The sequence below is a fragment of the Parasteatoda tepidariorum genome, chromosome 11 (assembly GCF_982258835.1).
Source record: "Parasteatoda tepidariorum strain Cologne lab strain chromosome 11, Ptep-v5.0, whole genome shotgun sequence".
NCBI lineage: Eukaryota > Metazoa > Arthropoda > Arachnida > Araneae > Theridiidae > Parasteatoda > Parasteatoda tepidariorum.
The window spans coordinates 47,463,153-47,489,498 of record NC_141765.1 but is presented as its reverse complement, the minus strand read 5'-3'; the positions used below and the strand labels follow the sequence as shown (position 1 = coordinate 47,489,498).

The following is a 26,346-nucleotide window of genomic DNA, read 5'->3' as shown; positions in this document are numbered from 1 at the left end:
ATGTTTGGAAACTATATATTAAATGAACCCGCTCTCGCATGCACGAAACGCATAGAGAGACATACAATAGCATATGCGATAAGCATTCAGTGAGATGCGATAAGCTCCATTATGATCAGTCTACTTTGGAACCACTACAGTTTGAGTTTACCAGTTTCGTAGGCAAATAACGTAAATATGGGACAATTTTCACTGCATGTGATTCGCATATGCAATCACACAAAGGCGATCAGCGCAGGGAACATTTATACTTAATATGATCCTCCCAGACAATCGTGCGAGTGAAACTACATGTAGATGAATGATGCGCGTATGGCATGCGCGTACGATCACATATGCGAAACACATGAAGTGAGAATAATGTAGTTTCGGAACTTTCGTGCGCTTGTCTGGGACAATTAGATGCAGTGTGAATGGCTCCTTACCATGCAGTGAGAATTGCGGCGGAAGCTGATGTGGTTTATCACTTGTCATAAATTTGTTTATGACTAAAATATATATGGCAACAACATATATTTAGGGAATTATAGGGAATTTTCGCAAAAGTGGTAGGGAGTTTCGCAGAAAGCAAAAGTAATCAAAAGCGGTATAGTCGTTGGTGGCTGAATTAATAAAAAAACTGTATCAGCTCTGATATTCGATATTTAATTTTAGACAAATTGCTTCAGCAATATTATAAAACATGACAATTGCTCAGCAGTTTCTTGGAAAAAAGACTTGTAAACAGCAAGAGGAACCCTTGGTACCACCATTTGAGACCCCGGTCGGTACTTGAATGTTTATGTATTTTCATAATTAATTTCTATGACTGCTTTGGCCTTAATTGATTACAATTTTTTGACATTTAAATTTTTGAAATAATTTCAGCTAAACTAATATTTCCATTCAGCACTTTTTATTTAAAAAAAACTAGAGAAATTAAGTGCGCAGTGGGGAGCTGTAAGGTTTTTTGCTGCTACTTTAAATTCCGATACTTTATTAATTAACCACATATATTTACTGAAACTGTGCGAAATCATTCCAAAAACGTTCAATTATTTGATAACAACATATTCTCAATTCAATTTTAATGATAATAAAATTGATAATGTTGAGTGATATAAAATTTTTATGATAGAAAATGTGGAGAATTGATTTTTATTATTATTTAGACGCAACATAAACTATTTTTAAAAATTTCTTAATTTTTTAGGACTAATCGTTGTCCATAAAATCTTTATGAAAATGAAAGCTTATGTTCAAACATAAGTATTTTGAAATATACTGACAAATTTGTCACCATGTTATTTGTTTGTTAATATAAATTAGTCAAATGACTGTATTTCGAAAAAAGATGTGCCAATACCAGACTTGCATTTCTTCTGAAATTTGTCAGTATTCTTAGAGTTTTACATTTTAGTAAGAATTTTAGCATACAATCAAACTTAATTGTACCACACTCGAATTTCTGCAGTTAAAAATATGATTAGAGTAAGAAACATAGACTACAGTTATAATTTGAGTTTTATATTTTTATGACTTTAAATTACAACATCAAAAACAATTTAATATTCTTTATTCATTTCATTGAAGAATCAAAAAATAATAAGTAAAAAAAAGCTTTGTTTTGATTGCTGAATGTTATCTGAAAATAAGTTTTTCTGTACCTTTTGACAAAAGAAATAAATTTTTACCCTGTTTGAAGAACCATATGCTTGACAGGGGTAGAAATTTTTAAAAAAAATTACTGGTCCATAGGACCAGTAACTAAAACATTTTACTAGTCCGCACAAAACTTTACTGGTCCGTCTATGCGTTCCTATTAGCTGCAAATAAAAAAAAAATTAAAATTTTTGATAGAAAAAAATCATGATTTTTTTTTTAAAAAAATCATAAATTTTCGATTTAAATCGCATTTTTTTGATTAATATTAATTTTGTATAAAAAATTTTAAAAAAAAATTGTGAATAAGCTGTAAAATAGTTTTAAGTAAGATCGTTTAAGTTTCGTAAGATCGAGAATAAATCGGCTGCTAGAATAGATTAACGGAGATCGGCTGCGGCGGATGGTGGTCCGGCGGACCACTGTTTATTATTTTATGCTGGTCCGACTCCGATTTTAGTGGTCACGGACCAACGGACCACCGTTAATTTCGAGCCCTGCTTGAAATTAATGGGTTAGAGTTAGAGAAAAGAAGGTATGATTTTTATAAGTCATGCAACAATAAGACATTAGACACTGTTCAAATTCACAAGTATTATTTAGTTGTATAAAGAAAGATAGTATTGAATACAGCAAAATTGTCAGTGCAGAATATATTTTTCTACACTGAAAATAATTTGATGTAGCATTGAAACTTGTATGCAATTTTGAAACATTCAAATATACTTATTTCAATGTTATCTATTTTCTCTAACTGAAATTTTTTTGTGCATGTGAATGAAAACTTGTCAGAGTTATTTGTAGGTAAAAATATTTCATTCGTCAGATTCTCATTTGCCTGTGAAAAAATTGGATTCTGAGAATATGGGGGATTAAAAAATTAAAATATACATTTCTGTTTAACTCAACAATGGTAAGTCTTTAGAATTCATAGATCATAGTAAATCAAACTTCTAAATGACAGTGATCATATGTTTGTGGAGTGCAAGAAGTTTCTGATTGCATTTAGCCATAAAAATAGTTGCCAGCAGCCTTTTAAATGTTATATTTATGGCTGTATATTAAAATACAATTATGTAACATTGAATTACTTTAATAAGTAAGCATCAAAGATATATAGATTTTGTTACTTGTAAGCTTTTAATGTAGAAAGAAAAGCATGGCATAATCTTAACAGAATTTTTTTTCCAATTGAACAATTCTTACTTTATTTGTTTGTTTTACACATTTGAAAAAAATTGGAATTTGTTATGACAAAATCTCACCTATCGGTTGAATCATAGTGTATTAAAACAGTAAGTTAAATATGACATTAATTTTAGATAAAATTTTTTTAGAAACTGATTTATCGCAGACCTGTACTTAATGTTTGGCAATGTTTTTATTGACGCTGCCTTTGTCAGATGCCGAAAACTGAAACAAATATTGCAACCCTGTGAAATTTGATGTTCTCGTATGAATTAGTCTTTATATATTTTTGTTTAACAAAAAACATGTATTTTATAACTATATAATGGCAGATCTATATTTAATGTTATTTCTCAGACAACTGTTTTGTTATGTAACTGCTAATGATTCTGAAAACTGAATGAAATATTTTAACTCCATTAAATCTTAAGTTTACTTATTTTTTTTGTTACATTTTTTTTCTGAATTGCTTCACAGAAATTTTGTTTTACCATGCTTATATCTTGATTCTATATTTGCAAATTTTTTAAAATGTTTTTTAAGCATATTAAATTATCCTCATACAAATATCAGAAACTTTTTTTTACTAACTTGAGTAATTTTATTATTTTAATTTAATAATAGAATTTCATCAGGTCTCATTAATCCATTCTGCAGCTCTTAAAAATGGAAGAATTTCTTTTTCTCCAATTTTAAGGATGTATATGAATTTTTCTTAAGGTCTTATGCATTTTTCTTATTATATATCAATATCTTTCAGGCAAATATAAAGGATGCGGAAGAGGGGCGACCTGTTGTGGTTACTATGCACGCTCATGTTAGGAGAGTGAGCTCTTTAACTACTCTTTGTATCTTTGCTACTGCACTACTTGTATTAACAACTGGTGTCATGGGTGGAATGTATTTGTATCGCCATTTTGCTCATTATAAGGTTATATTTCAAACATTTTCTATTTTTATTACTATTTTGTGACAAAGGTGAGCCCAGCCTAGAAAAACCCAGTGGGTTTTTTTCGGATTGGGCCCTCTTGAAAAAATTAATCTTCATACCTACCAAATAGGTTATTTTTTTTCACATTTTATTGTTTCTAATCAATTTTCTTTGCAATTATCAAACCATTGTTCTTTGAAATTATCACTTGTTTTATAAATTTAACTTAGTAACTATTTATACAAAATTATATAAACTATAACGTATATCAATAATCTGATTTCTGCAAGCAAAATTATGATGAACAAATGAGCTAAATACAGGAAAGTATGAAGTACATGATTAAAAAAACATACTGCTAAGTTATAATATATTACTTATCTATAAAACAAATTGTATGTAATATGCATACACATAATAATTATAGAATAATTTGTATGGATTGTAAACCCTTCAAGGGTTTGTTAAAATACACCAACATATCTATATTACATATATCTAATATTACAAAATGAATGATTTTTTAGACAAAAAATATGGAAATAAATTTTTTAGTCAAAAAAAAAAAAAACCCCATCTAATTACTCAATTATTCTCTGTTTCTCTTGTGACAGCTGGAATAGGAAGAATTTAGATTTGTTCACTACAAATTGTGAAATCGCTGTGGGACTATAGTTTCTATTATGTTTAAATATTTCAAAGAAATTTTTCATTATAATATTTCAATCAATATGATAAGAAATCGATTTTCTGATATCAAATATTTTCTGAGAAGAAATAGAGATTTTCTGATTTAGTTTCATAAAATTGTCAGGACACTTAAGATTAAATTTATATTTTAAATTTTAACAAGTACCAAAAATGTATTTTTTTTAAAACTTGTGAATCTTAGTTTTGTTTGTTAACATTTTAATTGATAAAAATTTTGTTAATTGCAAACGAAGGAATAAATTATATAGTCAACATTTAATTATTTATTAATGAAATGTGAATGCATATTGTATATGTTGGTTGTTCTTGTTGTGTTCATTCATACGTAATTAAATTTAATGAGCCTTTCTGCATGTTAATTAAAATCTTAAACTTATACTTGTAATGCTTAGGAAACAAATTTCTAATTTACAAAATTTCTTTTCACTCATTTCAAAAGCAAAATTTAATAAAGATAAAAGTTGATTAGTATGTTGTAAAGCATAAAGAATTCATATATTAAAAAATATAAATGAACATACCATGTGCAACAAAAACACGAGTTCTTTTTTTCAATGTTTATAATACTTCTAGAAATTCCATTCATTAACTTTAAAGCGAACTATGTTAATTTATAATTTTAAACTAATTAAACTTAGTATGCTTTATATTTACAAAGAATTATTTCAGTAACTTTATCATTATGTAACTTACAACATTTAGAAGGCAAAAAGACTGAGAACTGTACATATATGTGTATTTATATTGGGGAATAGGGGTCCAGAGACCCATCAGCTACGTCCCTATATATAAGTTGTGCTGATCGTTAAAATAACATTCTTTGAACAAATATAAACATCTATATCAGAGACAGCAAGTTTTTTCCCTAGTTGGAAAAAAAGTAGGTTTCTTCTAACTCAAGTAGAACAAATTCTTTTAAAAGTTCATTATTGTGCATATTTAGTAAGGGAAATAAGAATAACATAAATCCCATTTAAAAAGTAAATTATTATTAGGTTATATAGGTTTTTTAAAATTCCATATAAGGTAAAATCAATAATATGAAAATGGTTTTTTGTAAAAAAGTAATTTAGAAAATGGACACATTCTGTTCCAAATCTTATAAAGCAGCATCTAGAGGTAAAATATAAAAATCTATAACATCTGGATTAAAAAATTGGTTCCATGCTACTATAAGTGCCTAGATAACTGAACTCTGTTTAAGGGTTGAAAGTTTGTATTTAGAATTATTTTATCTTTATCTTGGCCTATAAAATCAATATTTCAAAATAGTAATAATTTCCAAACTTATTAATTTAAGTTAAATGAGACTTATTTTGAGTTTAGGGATAGAAGAAATTTCTGAAGTCTAATATAAATATATTATCACTTGGAAAATTTTATAGATGGATGAAAATTTTATTTATTCATTTCTTAGTGTTCAATTTAAAAATCTAACTTAAGTCTGTCTAAACTTGAAATATCTCATCTATTTAATAGTATCTTTTTAGTAGTTTCTTTAAATTATAACCTTGTACCTTGTGTGTAAATTATAAAGGTTTACTCATAAACAATGAAACTTTTTAGACTAATGTTATTATAAATCTTTAGGTTACAATATTTTAAAGTAGTTTGATATCATTTATGACTTAAAAAATTAAATGCAGGGGTGATTGTGCTGTAAGATAATTCCAGCGTTTTGTATTACCTTCCATGGTCATTTTTGGAATTTCTGGGCAGAAAAGATGTTATTGAAATTTTAAATATCTCCTTGGGACCAAATACCAGATGAAACCCCCTCAATATTTTCAAAGATTTCATTTGGTTTATCAATCATCCCTGTGAAATATTTAAGTGTTAGTTTCCATAAATCAGTAAAATTGAGTCTTATTTTCAGGTTGGACAAAGTGCAAATGTGAGTACTTGTTACTTTTTAAAGTGAAATACTTGTTTAAGCATTCAGTTATATTAGTTTGTAATAATGTTATATTTTTTCCATTTTTATTAAATTTTTTTCATTAATTGCAATTTATTGAAATTTTTTTAATAAGTTTTTTTTGATCGGGATATTTTTGTAATACAAAGCATTGTTTAACTTCAGTTACTATATTTTAAATAGGAAACAAGATAATACTTTCATTAATGAATTGCTTCAATATTTTAAGTATCAATTTTAAATGTTTCACTTAAATTTTGTTTAGAAAAAATTCTATATGGAAATACTTGTAACTTTCAATTAAAGTTGGTACAGTTTACTTTTCAAATTAAATCAGTGATGGAAAACTTTTTTTTTAGAATTAAAAAAAAAAACATTAGAAAAAGGTAAATAAACAAAAAGGGAATGGTAGATAACAACTAGAGCTCTCACATATCACCATTTAATTGTAAATTTTTTTTTTATTAAGTTTGCTAATAATGTTGCCGAATATTAGTTTTAGTGCCTCACTTGTTAAGTTCCTTATTGCACATTTACACTAAAGTCATAATCTTTTAAAACTTCAAGTTGACTGTCTCAAACTTATTCAAGTTGTGATACCAGAGAATTACCAGAATTACATTTTCAAAAATTTTTAATTTTACTAAAAATGATTAAATGCTAAAATTACTTAATATTGAAACAGGGTATTTAATTAAAATTGTAATTTACTCATTTTTTGAAGTATAATTAAAGGCTAATAAAAATCTAGCAAAAATATTTTTTTTCCCATTTAAATTTTCAAAATATTTGGTTTTATTTATTCTCCTCTTATCTTAAATTTAATAAGACATGTATTTTTAATTATTTTTTTTGGTCTTATAATTAAGTATAATTTAATCTCTTCTCAATTTAAGAAAGCATTTGATCTATTTTCTTGTGCTGTTTTTTTCCTTCTGTTTAAATAGTTTCTTTTGTATCGATTCACATTTTGCTTTCATTAGAGCTTTTATATAACCCTTATCTTTATTCCTAACTTTTCTGACTGCAACATAGTTTTTACAAAAATATTAAACTCTGGGGCAATGTTTGAATGTTGAAAAATAACTTATGTAATGTGCTTTATATTTTGAAGTAGTTTATCACTAATTGTCCACTTACCTTTATTTCAGCTTCGTCATTTCCGTGGATGGTGCTCTGTACCTTATTTACCAGATGTTCAACCAGAACCCAAGCCTGTATCATCTGAATTGAAACAAATGGCTTCTGAAGCATTGGAAGTGAATTCTCCTAAAGTAAATTTTTTTGAGGAAGAACTAGATATTGATGTGAAATTCGAACAGTATGAAAGAATTGAAGTCCCTTCATTTGAACGTGGAAGACATGCTCAGTTTGTGCACGATTTTGTAGCAGTAAGTTTTTAGAAAAAAAACTTAGAAAAATTCTAAATATTATGTTGATTTATTTTGCTTATTTGTTAAACATTTTGATATAAATTACATAAACATGTATGTTTGTATAGTGAAATTTACATTGAATTTACTTGATATTCTTAGTCTTAAAATTATTTTATTTTGCCTTTTTGATTGTTTTTTTTTCCTTCTATCTTTTGATCTATAAGGGAATTTTGAATAAAGGATTTTGGCCCGCTTATTTTCTCACGGAGAAAAGTTTTTTCCTTTATATTGTGGAAAGATTCTTAAAAAATATAATAACTGAATCTGTTTTTTCAGCAGAATTATGTTGGATATAAGGTTAACTTATGTTCCTGCCTATGGTTGGAGTTGTATAAAGAATATTTACCATATTTGAGTTAGGTACTGTCAATGCTTGATAAAAATACCCCTGTCTTTTTATGTAGCGGGACATTGTAATATGAGATTGTTATACATGGTAGTGTCAGGTCATGTCCACAAAATGCCATGTATGCAGGTTACATTTACAGCGTTAGGTTTTAGTTTGCAAAAACTGTTTTTTGATGTAACACATAAAAATCTGTCAAAAACCTTACGTACGTTTCTTTTATGTCATTGGGGACATCTTATTAAAAGTCAATTTACATAATTGTTTAAATAATTGCTACTATAATTATGAGTCATATATCATGTTTAAAAGATTTAGCCAAAATTATTCAAACTAATTACGGCTTTTTCAAAAAACTAGTTAGTATTTATACTTTAGGATAATTTTTTGATTTATTTAACTAATCACTTTATTTTGCAGATTGATAATGAGTTATTAATTGATATCAATCTAAATATTGATTTTAATTTTATGCCGTAATTTAGGCAGATTTTCTAGCTTAACTGAAACTATAGTGGTCATTGATAATATTTTGATCTGAAACTTGTGTAATTCATTTTAATTTTCAATATTAGTTGCTAATGCTTATGTGTACAATTTGCAAAAAAAGAAAGAAAAAAAAATCCCCACCCTGAATGACTTTTGATCTATAGATCAGATTTTTATGTACTGGGACTCAATCTTAATGATTCAAGATTGTGATCTCAAATATGGTAATTAGTCTACACTATTTTAAGTTACGAGATCAGACAGAAAAATTTACTTTCTTTGCTTAAACATTTTTTTTTACTTATTTCGATTCCTTACCCTCAAAATATATCTGGTCCTAATAGTTTGGTCAGGAGAGTGTGTGGCGTAACTGCCACTATAAATATTAAATACCAAATCACTAGTATATAAGACATGTTAACTTGAATCCATCTGGAGGTACCGTTTGATAGATGAAGTTTGACATAGTAGATTTATAATTCCCCTCATTGGTGACCTCCGGATGTGATAGGAACTTGTCAATATTGATGGATGATCCACATTAAAACAATTGATTTGCTTAAAAATATACTGCTCAAAGAAGAAAAAATCCGGTGAAGTAAATAAAGTCTCACGGTTAATAAACAATATTGAAGAAAAAAAAATAATGAGGGAAATGCTATAAAACAAAAATGAAGGGAAAAAAATAATAATGAGTGAAATGCTATGAAGAATATATATAATGAGCAAAATTGATATAAATAGCATGAATCAACTAGTCTATAATTAACTCCCCACAAGTAGTTAAAAGTTTAGACCCCTTAATGTTAATTTAACTTTTTGCATATTTTGCCATAACTCTCGAACTTTTTATGTGAATTGAAACATTTTGTAACATGATTATGAAATCTGTTTATCAAAAGATAATTCCCTAATTTTTTGCATCATTTTAAGAAACATAATTTTTAATTAGCAGTATACAAAATTTGAGCAATTTTGGTCGAAAATTTATAGAGCATATTTAAGAAATATTAAAAAATATTCAAAAATTATTTAAATGTAATGTATATTATTCAATGCTTTAGAAGGATACTGATATTCTTCAAGCTTCATTAGTTAAAAAAATGAGAAAGCGTTTTTTTCTTCCAATTTATCATTAAATTATTTGCAGTAAAGCATACCTTTGCTATTTTAAATACACATACGTATGTAGCCACTTTTGGTGTTTTTAGTTCTATTCATCATTTTAATATTTTCAAATATTTTTGAATTGGAAAAATATATTACCCTTAATTTTCCATGCTCTCTTTAAAGTTTGTATTAATTCAATCCAGGAAGAAAATGATCATTTTATTAATAAAATTGATAGAAACGTAAATATACAGTTAATTAGTGACTCAAAATAATTTTGAAATTTAAGTATGAGATTTTTCATATACTGACAAAGGGGAAGCTATCTTTTACACATTACTAATATATTATTTTTATACAAAATTTTTATTTACATGTTAAGTTGAAATTTAAAGTAAAGTAATATTCAAAAATAATTTTGAATTGTTTATTGATTTTATTAACAGTTGAAGACAATCTTCAAGATTATACCTTATAATAGCTTAAATCCTTTTAATTTAGTGCTAATTATTATTTTTAAACTCATGTTTGTGAAAATTGCAACACCATGAAGGACTTACGCGAGTGCGCTGAAATTTTCAGGAAATGTAAAGTAGAGCATGATATGCAAATGATTAGAATTTCAGACCCGTAGCGCATGCGTATGCTGACTCAGCGGCCTCTGTACGGCGGATGGATCCGAATAGATAGACGGCTGTAGCCAAGCGAGTATGGTTATCGGTGGTTATCTGCTAGTGGTAAACGTTAGCTTAGTCATTACTTATGCCTATTCGTTGAAAGAGAGCAATATTTCAACAACTTACGAGTTTAAACGGGGGAGAATCATCGGCCTTTGTGAAGCTGGATTGTCTTATCGTGCAGTAGCCGCTCGTGTGCAGCGTAACAGCAGCACAGTGATGCGTGTTTGAAAGCAGTGGATGGACGAGTGTCGGACAACTCGGAAATCCAGGAGTGGACCCCGAAATGTCACGTCAGCTCGCGATGATAAACACATGTTCAGCGTTTCGCTAACGGACCGTACGCCTCCTTTTAGACAGCTGGCAGCACGGTGGTCAATAGCTACAGGTGTTTCATTGTGTGCTTTATCAATTTGTAGATGTCTGCTGCAGCGTGGGCTAGGACTGGGCTTTATACCGATGTAAGACAATATATCGATTTAACTCCAACATCGTAATACCGATTTATCAATTTCATCTTCAACAAAATTCCGGAGTGAGCATTTCGACTCTACTAAATCGATTCATGACAGCAAACGCTAAATCGATGTTGCTCTCTCCGATGTAGTGAAACACCGGTTTAATCATTGCGAGAATGTACAGAACAGAGTCCGATCTGCCGTAGCGTAAGGGAAAGATTCAAGGTCAACTATCAACTCATTCTCTTGGTAACACGTGGCTATTTGCCCAAATCACATCTGGTGCAGGGGTTGGTATAGTTAAATCGGAATGGGCCATTGAATCTCTTCATTCAAAACTAATTCACTAGGTTATATCGATATTTGGCGGTTGAAAAAAAAACTCCGATATAGCAGGGATCGGTGCAATTGAATCTCCTCATTCAGATCGATATAGCAGGGATCGGTGCAGTTGAATCTCCTCATTCAGATTTCAAGTTTATATCGATATTTGCGGAGGATTTTTTACCACCAAGTGTATGTGATTGTCTTCTCTTTAGAATTCCGATTTTAGGATATCTTGCTCGTGCAGGAGGGAAAATTCCCATCTTCAATTTTACATATCCTGATTTCTGAAATAGGTTTCTTTCCGTAATATCTTTAAATATCTTACCGGGTTTTCCTTCAGCGTGTATGTTACATTAATTCTTTCCGTACTGTTCGGTTTCTGTTTGCTCGCGCTAACTGAAGTCGCTAAATAAAATTGGTGTTTTGTTTTAATTGGAATAAATTGTAAAAAAATGTTTAGGAAATTTACTAATTTTATCTTTCGTAACTGCCTTTTTTTGTGATCTTTTTATTTATTATTATTCTTTTTCGTTAATTTCTCGCGTGTTTATTATAAATGTTGGGAGATTTATCTTTTTATGGCGCATTACGGGGCTATTTCCGTATCGTTCGGAAATAGCCCCGTAATGCATGCGCAGTTAAAAGATTTCACCTTTCGAATAAGAGTGTATCGTGATGTTTTTTTTTTTTTTTTTTTTTTGTAGTTTCTCGCGTGCATAATGTTAAGTTTAGAGATTTATCTTTTTAAGGCATGTGCATTACGGGTCTATTTTCGTATTGTTCGGTACCTGTTTTCTTGCGTCAACTGAAGTTGCAGTTTTGTTTTACTTGGAATCAATTGTAAAAAAATATTGAAAGGGGAAGTTAACGATTTTTAACTTTCAAATTAGCCTTTTTTTGTGGTGTTGTTTTTATTTAGTTTCTTGCGTGCTGCTGCCGGAAGTCACCGATGCTTAGCGATTACTTTGGTGCTGATATGGAAAATCTTACCTTAAACGTATTTTACTAAAAAATTAAGTCCCGCAGAGGACTGATCGTTAAGACAAGGTTCTCAGCAGATCACCAAAGTCAAGCATCACTATCTACGGTCAGTGTGCGGGTGGGGGACCACTTGGATCAGTCTGCATAGGGACCGAGGGTGTGCGGTATTGGTCCTCGTTAAACTGTGCTACCGTAAAGTGCTAGACTTTGCGCGCAGGTCGTCGGCCTACCGAAGCGGGGGTGCCATCCCCTCCGCAGAGGGTCAAAATTGTGATGGCTTGTCTTCGGATCATCCTCCGGGATGTTTCCCAGACCGTCGCCAATAGCCCATTATGCAGCTCTAGTGCGACGTAAATTAACAACAATAATAACAACTAAAAAATTAAATTTGGAATAAAAGGAAATTGCATCTTATTACTGATATACTTCTTTTTTGTCATTGCCGGGAAGGGGGGGGTGAATCTATCACTAAATCTATTCACTTCATTAAATTTTAAAATCTGTGTCCCAAACATATAATTGCTGTTTTGGTAACTAGAGAAAATTGCACCTTCCTTTTTCAGAAAAAATCATTTAGTTGAAACAAAGAGATAGCAATGAACATAAGTAAAAAAAAAAAATGTTTATATTTTCGTGAAAATACATGCTATTTCTGTTGAAATTCATCCAAACTTTTTTATCAAAGCTATAACATGTTGTAAAAGTTAAAAACATTTACAGTTTTTGATTATACTGGCTGTTAAAAAATATTTTTTTCCTTTTTTTCGTCGTTGGAGATGCTGAATACTAAATAAAATCTTTATTATTATGATTTAAATTACTTTGGAAATAATAAAAAGTCTGAATTCCATTTAAAGTTCTCCAGCACTATATTCCTGATACTTTTAAAAATTGTCCACTTACTACAAATTATAAATAGTAATACACTTTATAAAATCAAGTAAGATAGTTTGATTCATTGCTCAGAAAAAAAATATGAAATCTGCCATTTCAATATATATATATATATATATATATATTTTAACAGCAAACTTTCAAAAGTGACTTGTTACAAAGTATATTTTTTATTAAAGTAAAAAAATTATGATAGGAATGGGAAATTTCCAGGTGTAATCTAAAAACTAGAGCGCAGGCATGATGATGAATTTTAAACTAGTCTTAGTTCATTTAAGCATATTTTCAATAAAAATATTAATGTATAGTTATTTATATATGTACAGAGAAAGTGAAAGTTTTTAATTTTTTTTACTAATAAAATAAATGCAAAAGAAAAAGGTAAACAATATTCTCCAATACCTTTAGTGAAAAGTTACAGAGTAAAATTAGTAAATTGTAGTATTTAAATAAGCTTTTGAATATCTGCAAAAAATTATTCATAATCAGAACAACTTTGTCAAAATTTCTGTGGACTAGGAGTTGACTGTAAGTGAGTTAAAAAAAAAAAAAAACAATACATTTGAATAGAGGAAGGGGTACTGTGGATTTATTTCTTAGTTTTGTCGTTTAGATTGTTAAATCGATATAACCTAATATCGCCATATAAAAGGGTTGATTATATCGATTTAAGAAATTTCTATATCGTCCAGCCCTAGCGTGGGCTGCGCGCAAGGACTCCTTTATATAGGATCCCCCTCACACTGAACCTTCGCTGCCTGCGGCTGCAATGGGCCAACCAGTGTAGGGACTGGCGTGCTGATTGGCAGAGTGTCGTGTTTTCTGACGAATCTCGCTTCAATTTGTGGTACCATGATGGCCGCATTCGTGTCAGACGCTATGCCGGTGAACGCCATCTTCCGGAGTGCACTATCGAGTGCCATAGTGGACGAACACCTGGAGTTATGGTCTGGGGTGCTATAGCATATAATGGACAATCTCAATTGTTGCGAATTGTGAGTAATCTGAACAGCAACCGGTACATTAGTGAAGTTCTACAGCCACAAGCTGTTCCCTTCCTTCAAGCCTTGCCAGGTGCTGTATTTCAACAGGACAATGCCCGCCCTGATATTGCTAGGACTATTCAATCCTTCCTTGGATCGCGAGAGGTACAACTTCTTCCTCGGCCAGCGTATTCCCCGGATTTGTCGCCGATTAACCATGTTATTGAATCTAGAGTTATGGTCTGGGGTGCTATAGCATATCATGGACAATCTCAATTGTTGCGAATTGTGGGTAATCTGAACAGCAACTGGTACATTAGTGAAGTTCTACAGCCACAAGCTGTTCCCTTCCATCAAGCCTTGCCAGGTGCTGTATTTCAACAGGACAATGCCCGCCCTCATATTGCTAGGACTGTTCAATCATTCCTTGCATCGCGACAGGTACAACTTCTTCCTTGGCCGGCGTATTCCCCGGATTTGTCGCCGATTGAACTTGTGTGGGGTTTCGTTGGTCTGCGTCTTGCTCGTAATCCTCGTCTTGTTGCTTCTACAGACGAACTTTGGGTACGCATACGAACAGTATGGAATTCTCTTCCTCAGACACACATTCAAAGTTTGCTTGACTCCATGCCACGTTGCGTGGCAGCACTTATCGTGGAGCGTGGTGGCTACACAAAATACTGATTTCGATCTTTTGTTATTGTTTGTTTGCTTTGAAAGTTTAATCATTTATTTGTACCACTACCACTCAACTGTGTGTTAAATTTCATTCAATTATGACGATTCCTTCATGATGTTGCAATTTTCACAAACAGGAGTTTATGTTAAATATACCAAAAATCCCAGTTTGAACCAAAAGAACCTGTTTTAAACAAAAAAATTTTTTTTAAAAGCACTTGTTATTCCAATCTAGAATCCTTCCAAAATAGATATGTTTATTTAGAGAAAGTATGTTTTTGTGACTGCTTTCGTCATTTAAAATATCTGCACAAATTATCATTTGAGGTAAATCCTTTTAACCATTAAAATTAAGTTCAAGTATGTGAAAATTTGATCATTGGATCAAAAATTATTCAGAGTTTTTTCCATATTCTGTACATGTTTATTTTATTGCTTATTTTAAAAAAAACTGTTATTTGCATTTTTAAATGATTTTAAGCAGTTGTATTTTTGATTTTAGAATAAAACCGGTATTGTGGACTATGAAAATAGTCGATGCTTTGTGATGGTGTTAAATCGTAACTATGTGTTTCCTCCTCGTGTTTTATATGAACAAATATCCAAAATGAGAGTAAGTATATATATATGTATTTGGTAAGTTTGAGCACAGCATTTCAAACATGAATGTTTCTCTTTTAAAACTTTTTATTTTTAGGCTGGATATTTTGATGCTGATACCCAGATTGTAAGGCATACAATGCAAGTTGTTACACCACCTATTAGTGATTTGAAAAATGTGGGATTATTCATTGCTAGAGATTGTGCTCAAATGCCAATATATATGTTAGAAAAAGCTAATTCATTGGGTGAGTTGTTGATAATGCAGCATTTTTCAATATCTTTAACTTTTAAGATGTTCAAAATGCAGTTAATTGCAAATGTGCAGCTAATATGTGTGCAATATTTTTCTTTCAAAATGGAAAAAAAAGAACTTAACTATAATTACAAAACTAAAAACTCTTCCAGATTTCTTGGAAGCTTTACATATTTTACCTTTTACATGCTAAAAGCAAAATCCAGGTTTTTCTGTATTTTTAGGTAAATAAAATTCTCAGCTGATGAGTATTTTACAGAGCATATTTACCCTTACAATATAAAACTTCTATTTTTTTTAAAAAAAAATATTTATTGCATACCCCTATATGTTAAAATAAATTTATTTGCAAATCTATGTTTCTAAAAATTTTTCAGCTGTTTCCACATGTTCTTTCAAAGTCAATTATTTTTAAAAACAATGTTATAACATGTGAATTTTGAATTTTAATTATCACTTTCTTATGCATTCCATTCGTGATAATTCCAGTGAAAATTTATGTAGTTTTCCAGTCTTTTTTAGCTATTAACTATTTTTTATTTATTATTTTTAATGACAGATATTTTTAGTGCAATGTTATAGCAGGTAGTTATAAATTTCAGATTTAAGTTATCACTTCATGACATGCACCATTGTTATAGATTAAGGTTTGTTTTTAGCAGTTATTACTGTTATTTATAGTTTTTGTCGACATTTTTACATGGTTTTCAAAGTGCCACTATTTTAAATAAAATTGACCTAGAGGTAATTCTTCATCTCCACATTTCTGGGGTAAGAATGACTAGGAAATCCTCATATGTTTTACAATTACATTTACTGAGTTTTATAGTTTATAAAATTGAGCACTAACTGTATTTGCCACTTCAAAGATGGCTTCCTAAATATTGTGCAGTTTTACATAGATGCTCTTTGTCTTAATTAATATTTTGTGCTACTATTTTTTTTTAAAATTTTATTTAGAAAATTTGTAAGCTTTTAAATAAATTTAATTATGGTGAAATATATAAAAATGTTACCCTCTAAAGGAGTTTCTCTCTGTTTAAAGGAAGAAATAATTATATCTGGGGTGATTCTTGATCATTATAGATAAATATGTCATTTCTCATTATAAATTAAATCAGAAATATATATTTTAATTGTTTTGGCCACTGTTTACAGATTTTTTTAAAGAATAATAAATATTTAAATTTCCCTGATAAATATGGTGAAAGACTTGTGAAAGATAATATGAATTTGAGATTAAAAATTAATCTTTAAAAAAATGGATATTTGCATGCAAAAGCTATTACTAGAGCTGTTAAAATTCCTTTCTCCTACTTATACACTGTCACTCAATTAACTTAATAAAATCAATCAATAGTAAAATATGGAGGAACTGTTTTATTCCTACAGAACTTTCTGATTTAGCTACCTATTGTGTGTGACAAAAGATTTCCTGTTACCTACAAAGTGATAATTTTTTTTTTAATTAACCCTTTTATCTGCTGTTTCACTAGGTCATATGGGTTTCTTTATTTAATCTAATGTTTTATTTGTTAATAATTGTTGTATAGTCTTTTTTAAAATCTCTTTTCACTTTAAAAAAAAAAAAACATTCTGTGATCATCAATTATTCCAGAACTGATCACTACCTAAATCAAGGGGTAAATGTGTGATCATTGAAAATTTAAAATCCGGACAAAGGGAGAAAAACTGTCCTTTTGTACCATGAAGCTGATTTTGAGAAAAAACTAATTTAAAGGTTTAAGACTTAAGGAGCTAGCATAAAATTAAAATTGTAAACGTAAAAATATACATGAATATCACAAGCATTTATTTACATTCCCCGAAAATCTCAAATTTGCAATTTTTTGCAAAACTTGCAATTTTTGATGTTGCGAAAAAATTAAATTTGGAAATTAGAATGGCCAAGAACAGTTTTTTCTTTGAAATTCCTCTCCAATCAATACTCTCAGTAGAACTCCTGCCATCTTCCTTTCACTATACTTTTCTTTGTTTGCCATCTCTTTGTGTGGAACCCTTTTAGAAACCCTTTTTTCCTAACATAACCCATCATCAAAGTATCTATTATTATAAAATGTATTGATTGTGTTCAGCAAAGCATAGCCGGTGTCCTGTGAATTATTTTAGCTTGTCCCTTGTACCTATTAATATCGGGTTGAGTAAAAAGTTTTCCGCCAAGGGGAGATACCTCCGTGCCAGCAGCAGCCATTCCCGTGGTAGTTAACCTTTTCTGAAATGGGCTTTTGCATTTTAAAGCTAAATGTTGGAACTACACAACTGTGTAATTTGTTTGTCAAAACTTTATCATCTTGTGCACCAGAAAAGTGTTTGAAATGGAGCTATCACGTAAGCAGATCAGAATGATTATGTACTATGAGTTCCGAAATAAACTCAGTGTAACTGAATGCCACAAGAAAATGTGTGAAAGTTTAGGTTTCAATACTGTTTCTTATGATACAGTAAAAGTTTGGTTTCGAAAGTTTAATAGTGGAAATTTCAACATTGAAGATGAACCACGTTCTGGCTGCCCTATTGAGATTGATTGTGACCAATTAAAGCAAATTATTGATCAAGACAGAAATGTTTCAATACGAACTATTGCGTTAGAGCTTGACGTTTGCCAAAAAACAATAGTAAATGCCCTCAAACGCATAAATTTAACATTTAAGTTTAACCGCTGGGTGCCTCACGAATTGACTGCTGAAGACAAGAGCAAGAGAAAAGTGGCCTGTTTGGTTCTGCTCAGAGATCAAAGGAAAGAGAACATTCTGGACAGAATTGTGACCTGTGATGAAAAATGGGTATACTACAACAATATGTACTAGACGTAAAGGAGGGTGGTCAGCACCTGGGGAATCAGCAGGTTCGGTTGCAAGACGAACGCTAACTAACAAGAAGGTCCTTCTCTGTATCTGGTGGGATTGTCGTGGAATTATCTACAAAGAGTACCTGAAAAACGGGCAGGCTATCAACAGTACAATATACAGCAATATGCTAATCAAAGTTAGCGATGCCATTCACGAAAAACGAGTTCAGAAGGAAGGTGGTTCTCTTAAATCAAGATAACGCCCGGCCACATGTTAGTGCAATGACCGGCTGGACCCTCTACACTCTGGAGTGGGATTTGATGCAACATCCACCATACAGTCCAGATATGGCACCTTCAGATTACTATCTGTTTTCACATTTGCAGCTGCATCTTGATGGCACAATCTTCCATTCAAGTGACGAGGTCATAAATGAGGTTGATCGCTTTCTGGACTCGCGCACCTCCCAGTTCTTCGCAGAAGGGATTGAAAAGTTGCCAAAACGTTGACAGACTATTGTTGATTTGAATGGAGATTACTATCCTCATTAACTTTGCTGATTTTCTATCTATTTATCATTTTGCAGGATTGTTTTTTTTTTTGGCAAAAACTGTTTACTCAACCTGATAAAAATATTGACTAATAAAATATTATGTATGCATAAAAATTCTACAAAAAAAAAGGAAATCTTCATATCAGCTGGAGAAAACAAATACAGTACAGAACCCGTTATCCGGAATTCAGAAAATCGGAAAACCAAAAAACTGGAACGAAATTCGATAAATTTTCCCGCCATTTAAAAAATTTTTTTTTTTTTTTCCTCATAAACTTTTAGGATTTTTCTTTCTTTTTTGAAAGATGTTTACCTTACAATCATTTTGAAAATAATCATAAGTGTATTACTTCATTGTTTTTTCTTCTTTTTAAGATCATTACCTAATATTTTTCTTTTAGTTGGGTTTAACAATAAAAAAAACTGCTTTTTGTAGCGATTCAGAAAACGGGAGAAATCAGTTATCCTGAATAGAGATGGTCCCGATCGTTAATCAGTTCCGTACTGTACATCTGTATTAAGAAGTTTAATTGTTTTTTTTTATTGGTTATCTTGCTTTTTTGTATACTTATTATATAGATAGAAGCCTGCACTTTATTATAACAATTTTGTTTCGCAAATTTTTTTATTGCCATTGGTTCAGTGCTTACTTTCTTTCAGTTAAAATAAGAAGTAAGCAGCATTCATTACGTGCCATTTTTTATGATTCTGATCAAAAAGACATTCAATAAAAATTTTCTATGTAAAACCAGTAATCCAAATAATCACGTTAAAATAAAACTTTAGTAATAAAATTTGTTTTCTAAATTAAAGTTAAATTTAACTTATGAGGATGATAAAAATTTAATAGTATTGATTTCTCAATAATTGCTAATTCTATAGATATATGCCATAATAAATTGCTTTACAATCTTGATTTATTGTTTTATTTTCATTCAGTCAGTAAGTAAAGTTATGAATGAAATATGGCCACTCTTATTACTTTAATAAAATCTAAAAATGTAAAATCAATCTACAAATTCTGCTTTACCTTACTAATGCTGGTTATTTTTTTTCGTGGTCTGCTATTCAAGAAAGGTTAGCATCTTTGGTTTATTAGTAAATTGAAATAAAAATAGTTATATCTAAATATCTATTCCCGAATCAGGTCTAATGAATTCATCGAATCTAATCGTAGGATCTAACATACTTATGATTTTTCTGTCTATTTGTGAAAATCTGTCAATTTGATTATCTTAGTTTGGTAAATTTCTGCCATTTTGACTATTCCAGACTGATTTTCTTCAAATTTGTATTATATTGTGAAATTTCAATAATTTATGAGGCGATAAGTCTACATTTCTCATTTGCAGCAGGATGTAGCAGGAACTAATTGTTTTTCTTCCTCTCTAGTTTAACTTTATTATGAACATGAAGAATTGTACATTCAGCCTTCTCCTTAAATAGTTCAGATTTTGTTATCTACGGCAATACAAATTCCACGATGCCCTCGATGCTAAAAAGTTCATAAAATATGCAAAACAGACATCCCAATTGGCATTAAAGTGGTCTTAAAAAATGATTTATTACCATCATGGTTTACGCTTAATACTTATGTAATTTAAGACTCCTTAACATGTTTTTCAAATTGTATTGAAAACATTTAAAAATTGTATATTGCAATTTATTTTCTTTTTGCATATCTCATTTGTGACCTCTGAGTTCTCTAGTTGACCACATTTCATATGCAAATAGCAATTTGTTTTCAAGTTAGTGCAATTCATATTCATACGATTTCAAAATTGTAATTAGGTTCCACACAATATAAAAAATTACACATTGAAATTCAATATCAAGTGATTTAAAAGTAAATTGTCATGATTCGTATTAATACAGTTTAAATTTCGAATATCGCAAACTGTATTCAACTATTTAAAAACCCAACATTGTCATTCACATTCATACCTTATAAAAATTCTGTATCCACCATTCAAATTCACGCTATTTTAAAAAAGATGACCCTGTCACAAGTGTTGCAATTATTGTCTCTGGTCAATCTAAAATTGCATTCAACGAGCTCTGTGTTAACTTCTGAGTGCTAAACAATATTTTTAAATCTCCAATATATTTCTATTCAAAATGTGACAAAATTGTTTATATATTCAGACTCAAAAAGTTGCATTAAAGCTTTACAGAACAAAGATTTAAAACCTCACTACATAGCATTAAAAATAACAGTTTCATGACAACTTGTCCCAAAACGAATATAAAAACATTTTCTGTTTAGTTTCAGGTCATGCTGAAATTCTGGATAACAAAATAACTCATGGCAATATCAACCCCTGCATATCTGATATATCATACTTTTTCAGACATTTAAATATCTATTGACCAAAATTTTAATTAATACTAGCAAAAATAATTGAGTAAATGAAATATAAGCAATATATGTATCATTAAACCTACTATAGAGCCTTTTAAACAGCTGAATATCAGTTGGTAACTTTAAATACTTTTGAATTGCTCGTGCTTCGAACTCATACGGTTAAACCACTTGCACCTATTGTCAATTGAACCTGCTCCCAAATGTTATGTTTGTAAGGAACTGCTTATCGTTTAAAAAATTTAGATCGAATGTGGTAAATTTGAAATTCAAAGATAAAACCATTTTGGTAGCTATAATCCACCATTGCTGTTACTAAAAGAAAATAAACCTCTTAATAACTTATATCTTAAAAACATTAGATTGCATACATCACTTTAGCTTTGAAAAAGAGTTTGTCAAAATTGTAGTTTTGCTTGGAGTAAAAGAAGTTAAAAGCACTATGTTTGATTATGTTCAAGTTTTCTTTTAAAAAGATGGATAATTTGCTTTATACTGATCAACAAATAGATTTTTTTAAATATTTTCTTTAAAATCTTAAAAAAATATTTACAGCATTATTAATTTATTCAAAGTTTTTTTTCCTGTTCCATTGTCTTCATTGTTATTTTTAATGCGCTGAAAACAGTATTTATTAAACTTTAATTTTTTAAATATATTTCAGTGTTTAAAAGAAGTTTGGATTCATCAAGTAAAGATTTATTTGTGGAGTTTGCTGGCAACAAAGTTAATGAATTTCAAATCATTAATCTTCATGATGCCATTGCTGGTGATAATGTTGTTGCCAACTCTTAAATTTATTGAACTATTTATATCATTGTAATTATATCTTTGCTGTTTGCAAATTATTAAGCACCATTTATGTGTATTAGTGATGCTATATTGTGGATGACCTAATCATGTATTACAATTTAAACTCTCTAGAAAATTTTAATTGTGGAAAATGTCACAGACATAAGACTGAACTAGTCATAAGTGAAGTGGCTTTCTGTTTTGTGACATCAGCTTTGTAGCTTTGTTTTGTTGAAGTGTATTTCTGTTATATAAGTTGACTAGTTGCATATACTTATTCCATTGTGTTCTTTTTTATATCAATCTTATTCTATGTTTTTGCTTTGTTAAAAGTTTGTTATAACTTAAAAAATGTGGTTAAAATGTTGTAAGAAAGAAAAGTAGCAGATCTTTGAGCAAGGTAACATTTTTATCCAAGGAGGTGTATAAATGTTGTTTTAACAGTATTTTGAAATGGTGAAGCAATTTTTCCTTAAGACACATTTCATGTATATTGTTTGAATTTATATATGAAGAGTGTAATGATTGCTTATATCTCTTACCATTTTTTTGTTTTCAAAATGTAGCTACTTCTGTAGTAAGAATTAGATGAGACACATTTATATATTTTCATGCTTTTATTGCCTTTGTAGATAAATGCTTTTAATTGCATTTATCTAGCTTTTATGCATTTTGTAGCTTTACTAATTTTTAACAAATGAATATGTTGTCACTGGTTGACTTACAGAAATTTACTATTAAACTTCATATTAAATATATATGTTACTGGTTCATAACTTTTAATAAACTATATGCAAATTAAGTAGGAAATATTTCATTCTATTTTCAATTTTTTTCTTTTATTATACTTTTAGTTTTTTCTTAAGTGTAACCTATTATTATGATCTGAAGAATCCTAATTAGTTAAATTGTTTGATTCAACTTCATAAAACTGCTGCATGCTCTAACAGTTAACCAATACAATTTTTTAATGCTGTTATGATTGAATCTCATTTTTAAAACTTAAGCTGTTTCTGATAATTTATTTTACTATTGGAGAGCAATAATACAGCATTGATTCACTTGTTCTTAGCTTTTTGTTCTTCCTATTTCTTCTATCTATTTTTGCCCTGTTGAAACAGTAGTTTTTGTTCAATCTTGAATTTTTTTGCTCAAGATATATTGTGCAATTAACTAACAATGCATAGACAAAGCTTTTATTATTTTGAGAGGCTTATAGTATTTACTATAACTGTTAAGTTATTTGTCATGTTCTACTATTTTGAAAAAAGTTATTTGCTGTTCTAAACAGAAATATTAAGATTGAGTAAATTTTATATTGCTGTTAGTATTAGACTATTGAATTTTCTATTTGTTCTTATAGTACAATCTGCGGAATCTATGGGGTTATTATTGAGTTTTTTTTTCTCAGTAAATTATATTTTAAAGGTCAGGCTCAAATCATCCACCCAAAGGGGCAATGGAGAATGATTGAAACCATACTTGATTAATAAATAGACAGGAGGGAAATTACAAAGTATAATATAACAATACTACAATGAAAAGGTTATAATAAATAAAAATTATTAGCAATTATTACAAATTTGCAATTTATCTAATTAGATAAAAAAAAAAATTACGGAATTGAAGGTACAAAATCTGGTAAAGACAACAAAATCCAATCAAACTCACCTTGTACTGGTGTCTGAGAAATTCCTAATTTATCAAATTTGTCTTAAAACTCTTGCAGAGTATGATATCCTTAGAACTTTTTTTTTACAATGCCTACTTTTCACCATGCAGGCATTTGAAGGACAGATTTGTTGGCCACTCTTTCAGGGGCACCATATTAGATGGGCCAACGTTGCTCCCACGTTAAGCACAGATAGTACAGAGAATGAAAGAACATCTATGCCTTGCCCGGGATTCAAACCCAGAACCTTTCTGACCCAAGACCAGTTCCCTAACCCCAACACAGGCTAGTCAGCTGCTCTTAGACCTTAATTTTCTACATTATACATCTTTACTTAAATTATTTAATTCACTATATTATGCAAGTATTGCTGCCAAGTTATTTGTTATTCCTTTATCATCAACATTGTCAGAAAGTTTAGTTATAAATACTTCTTGATAGCAATCTGCTGTTCTATTAGTCTATTTTTAGGGTATCTGTATTTATTTAATACAAGGTGTATTTATTTATTTGATAGCTTTATTTTTGCTTATTTTTCCAAAAAGCATATACTTGTAATATCAAGGTGAGCATAATCAAACTAAAGTCATTATCATCTTGGATGGCTTGGTGCTTTCCAAGCAAATTTAAAGTTTAAATCTTAGACCATAATGTGTGAGGCAAAAAAGTTAGAACCTTTCAGTGTTTGGAGATAATTTGATTACTTTTTAAAGACTTTATTTCTTTATAGTAGTATCATAAAGCATTTTCTTTCTAAACATTTATTCATTTTTAAAAGTTTATAATATGCATTACTTTTTTTTAATCTATATACCTTTGAAATCATTCTTTATTTCTTATTTTTTTAAAATTTATGCTTATCCCACATTACTCCAGGACTTATTTGTTTTACTAATCACTATATCATTTTGCCAGAATATTAAAGCACTATACCGAAGTATTTCTAAGCTGGTTAAAGAAAAAATATTAAATTATATCCTGTTTGTAAACAGTGTTTGCAAATGCCTCTGAATCAAGGCTTTCCTTAATACTTTTTAATAGCTTTATTTTTATTTATTTAAATATATGTATGTGTAGAGAACTCTTGATAAAGAGTCTATATATTTTTTTTTTATGTCTTAATTAATCAATAAAAACATTTATGTCCCCGAATTATAATGAATAGTTGTTTTTTTAGTTATTATTGAAGGTTAAATAAACATTTACTTGACAAATGTCTATTGCGTGTCTGTTTTTCTTTTATTGCTAAAACAATGTGTCCTTATTTTACCCTCTATATTCAAAATATCCAATAGCAGTGACCAAGAAATCATCCCTGTTGTTCAGCTATGGTTTTACCCTAGAAAATTTATTCCCTAATAATGACAAGAAATTGAATAATTAGCCTTTAAGTTTACTTTACAATAACAATACTGGAAACTTTTAAGTTTGCCATAACAAAAGGTAATGTTTTCTTGGAAGATAACTACTCTACCTTTTTATTCTTAGTACTACTAGATATTGGAAATTTTTTGTAGCCCTAATGCAATACAAAAACATTAACCTTAGTGGAATTTTTAAAATAAGTCAAGTCATCCTTTATTAGTTAAAAATTCACACATCCTGTAGTGTTTTATCTTGCATATTTTAAATTACTTTTTTGGAAAGCATTGTCATAGCTTATTTGGAATATTATCATTCCAACTATTTTTCATTTGAATTTGCATAACCTGAGTGAAATTATAAAAAAAAAAGACAGAGAGAGAAAGAAATTAAGACTGTCAATGAACTTGGAATATATTTGCTTAACTTAGCTAAAAATCTTAATGGCATAATTTGCGAAAATATTTTAATTGTGATTATTGAAGTTATTTGTAAAATCCTGTTTGTTGTTCTAGTTATAGTTGAGTAATAAATATTTATCTGAATGTTTTTACTGTGCATGCCTATTTATGATATAGCTTAAAAAGAATTGCTAAAATGCATCATATTTTTGATTTGTGCTGAAATTTTTTCTTTTATATTCTCTGCACATACATAGCTAATTTTGCCGTAAAAGCCAAGCATAATTATACACATGATGAAGTTAACATTTTTTTTATCGTTATTCTTTAACTCTAGTTCAGAAATGGTGTTATCATCAATGGTTTTGCAGTTAAGCTATATACCTATCTTCCTCAGGGGATTTACCTTTTTAGGTAAATACGGGATTCACAACCCCGAGGTACCCTAGTGATCTCTCCTCTTTCACTTTGTGTAAAGCTTAATCTATAACCATATTTTTTGTTACTTTAAATACATATATATATACTTTATGCAGTATAACACTTTACTATTATGATCTGCATATTTAGTCTTCCGGCATGCATTGTAAAATTCGAAGATGAGCTCTCATTTCAAACAATAACAAAAATTTATTTTGTTGCATTAGGCTTACATCTGCCTTCATTGAATTCCTAAATCAATCTATATTACATTTACAGCATAAGACGCCTTCTAGTGGCTCTGAATTACATTTTCAATATAAGATGCTATTGAGTGGCATAATTATATCAGA

The 26,346-nt window shown here is 29.6% G+C and overlaps 1 protein-coding gene across 2 annotated transcripts; it reads left to right on the top strand.

Moving 5' to 3' along the window:
• Positions 1-515: 515 nt before the first annotated feature.
• LOC107439189 (integral membrane protein 2B) lies at positions 516-25,028 on the top strand. 2 transcript variants are annotated; one of them, XM_016051696.3, is made up of 7 exons: positions 525-763; positions 3,590-3,760; positions 6,348-6,365; positions 7,538-7,777; positions 15,268-15,378; positions 15,463-15,613; positions 22,011-25,028. In XM_016051696.3, exons 1-7 carry the CDS (start codon positions 683-685, stop codon positions 22,139-22,141), a joined length of 903 nt encoding a protein of 300 aa, XP_015907182.1. In that variant the 5' UTR covers positions 525-682; the 3' UTR covers positions 22,142-25,028. The 2 variants fall into 2 exon arrangements, with proteins under 2 accessions (XP_015907183.1, XP_015907182.1); XM_016051697.3 differs by lacking the exon at positions 6,348-6,365 and having other exon boundaries at positions 516-763.
• Positions 25,029-26,346: the final 1,318 nt, after the last annotated feature.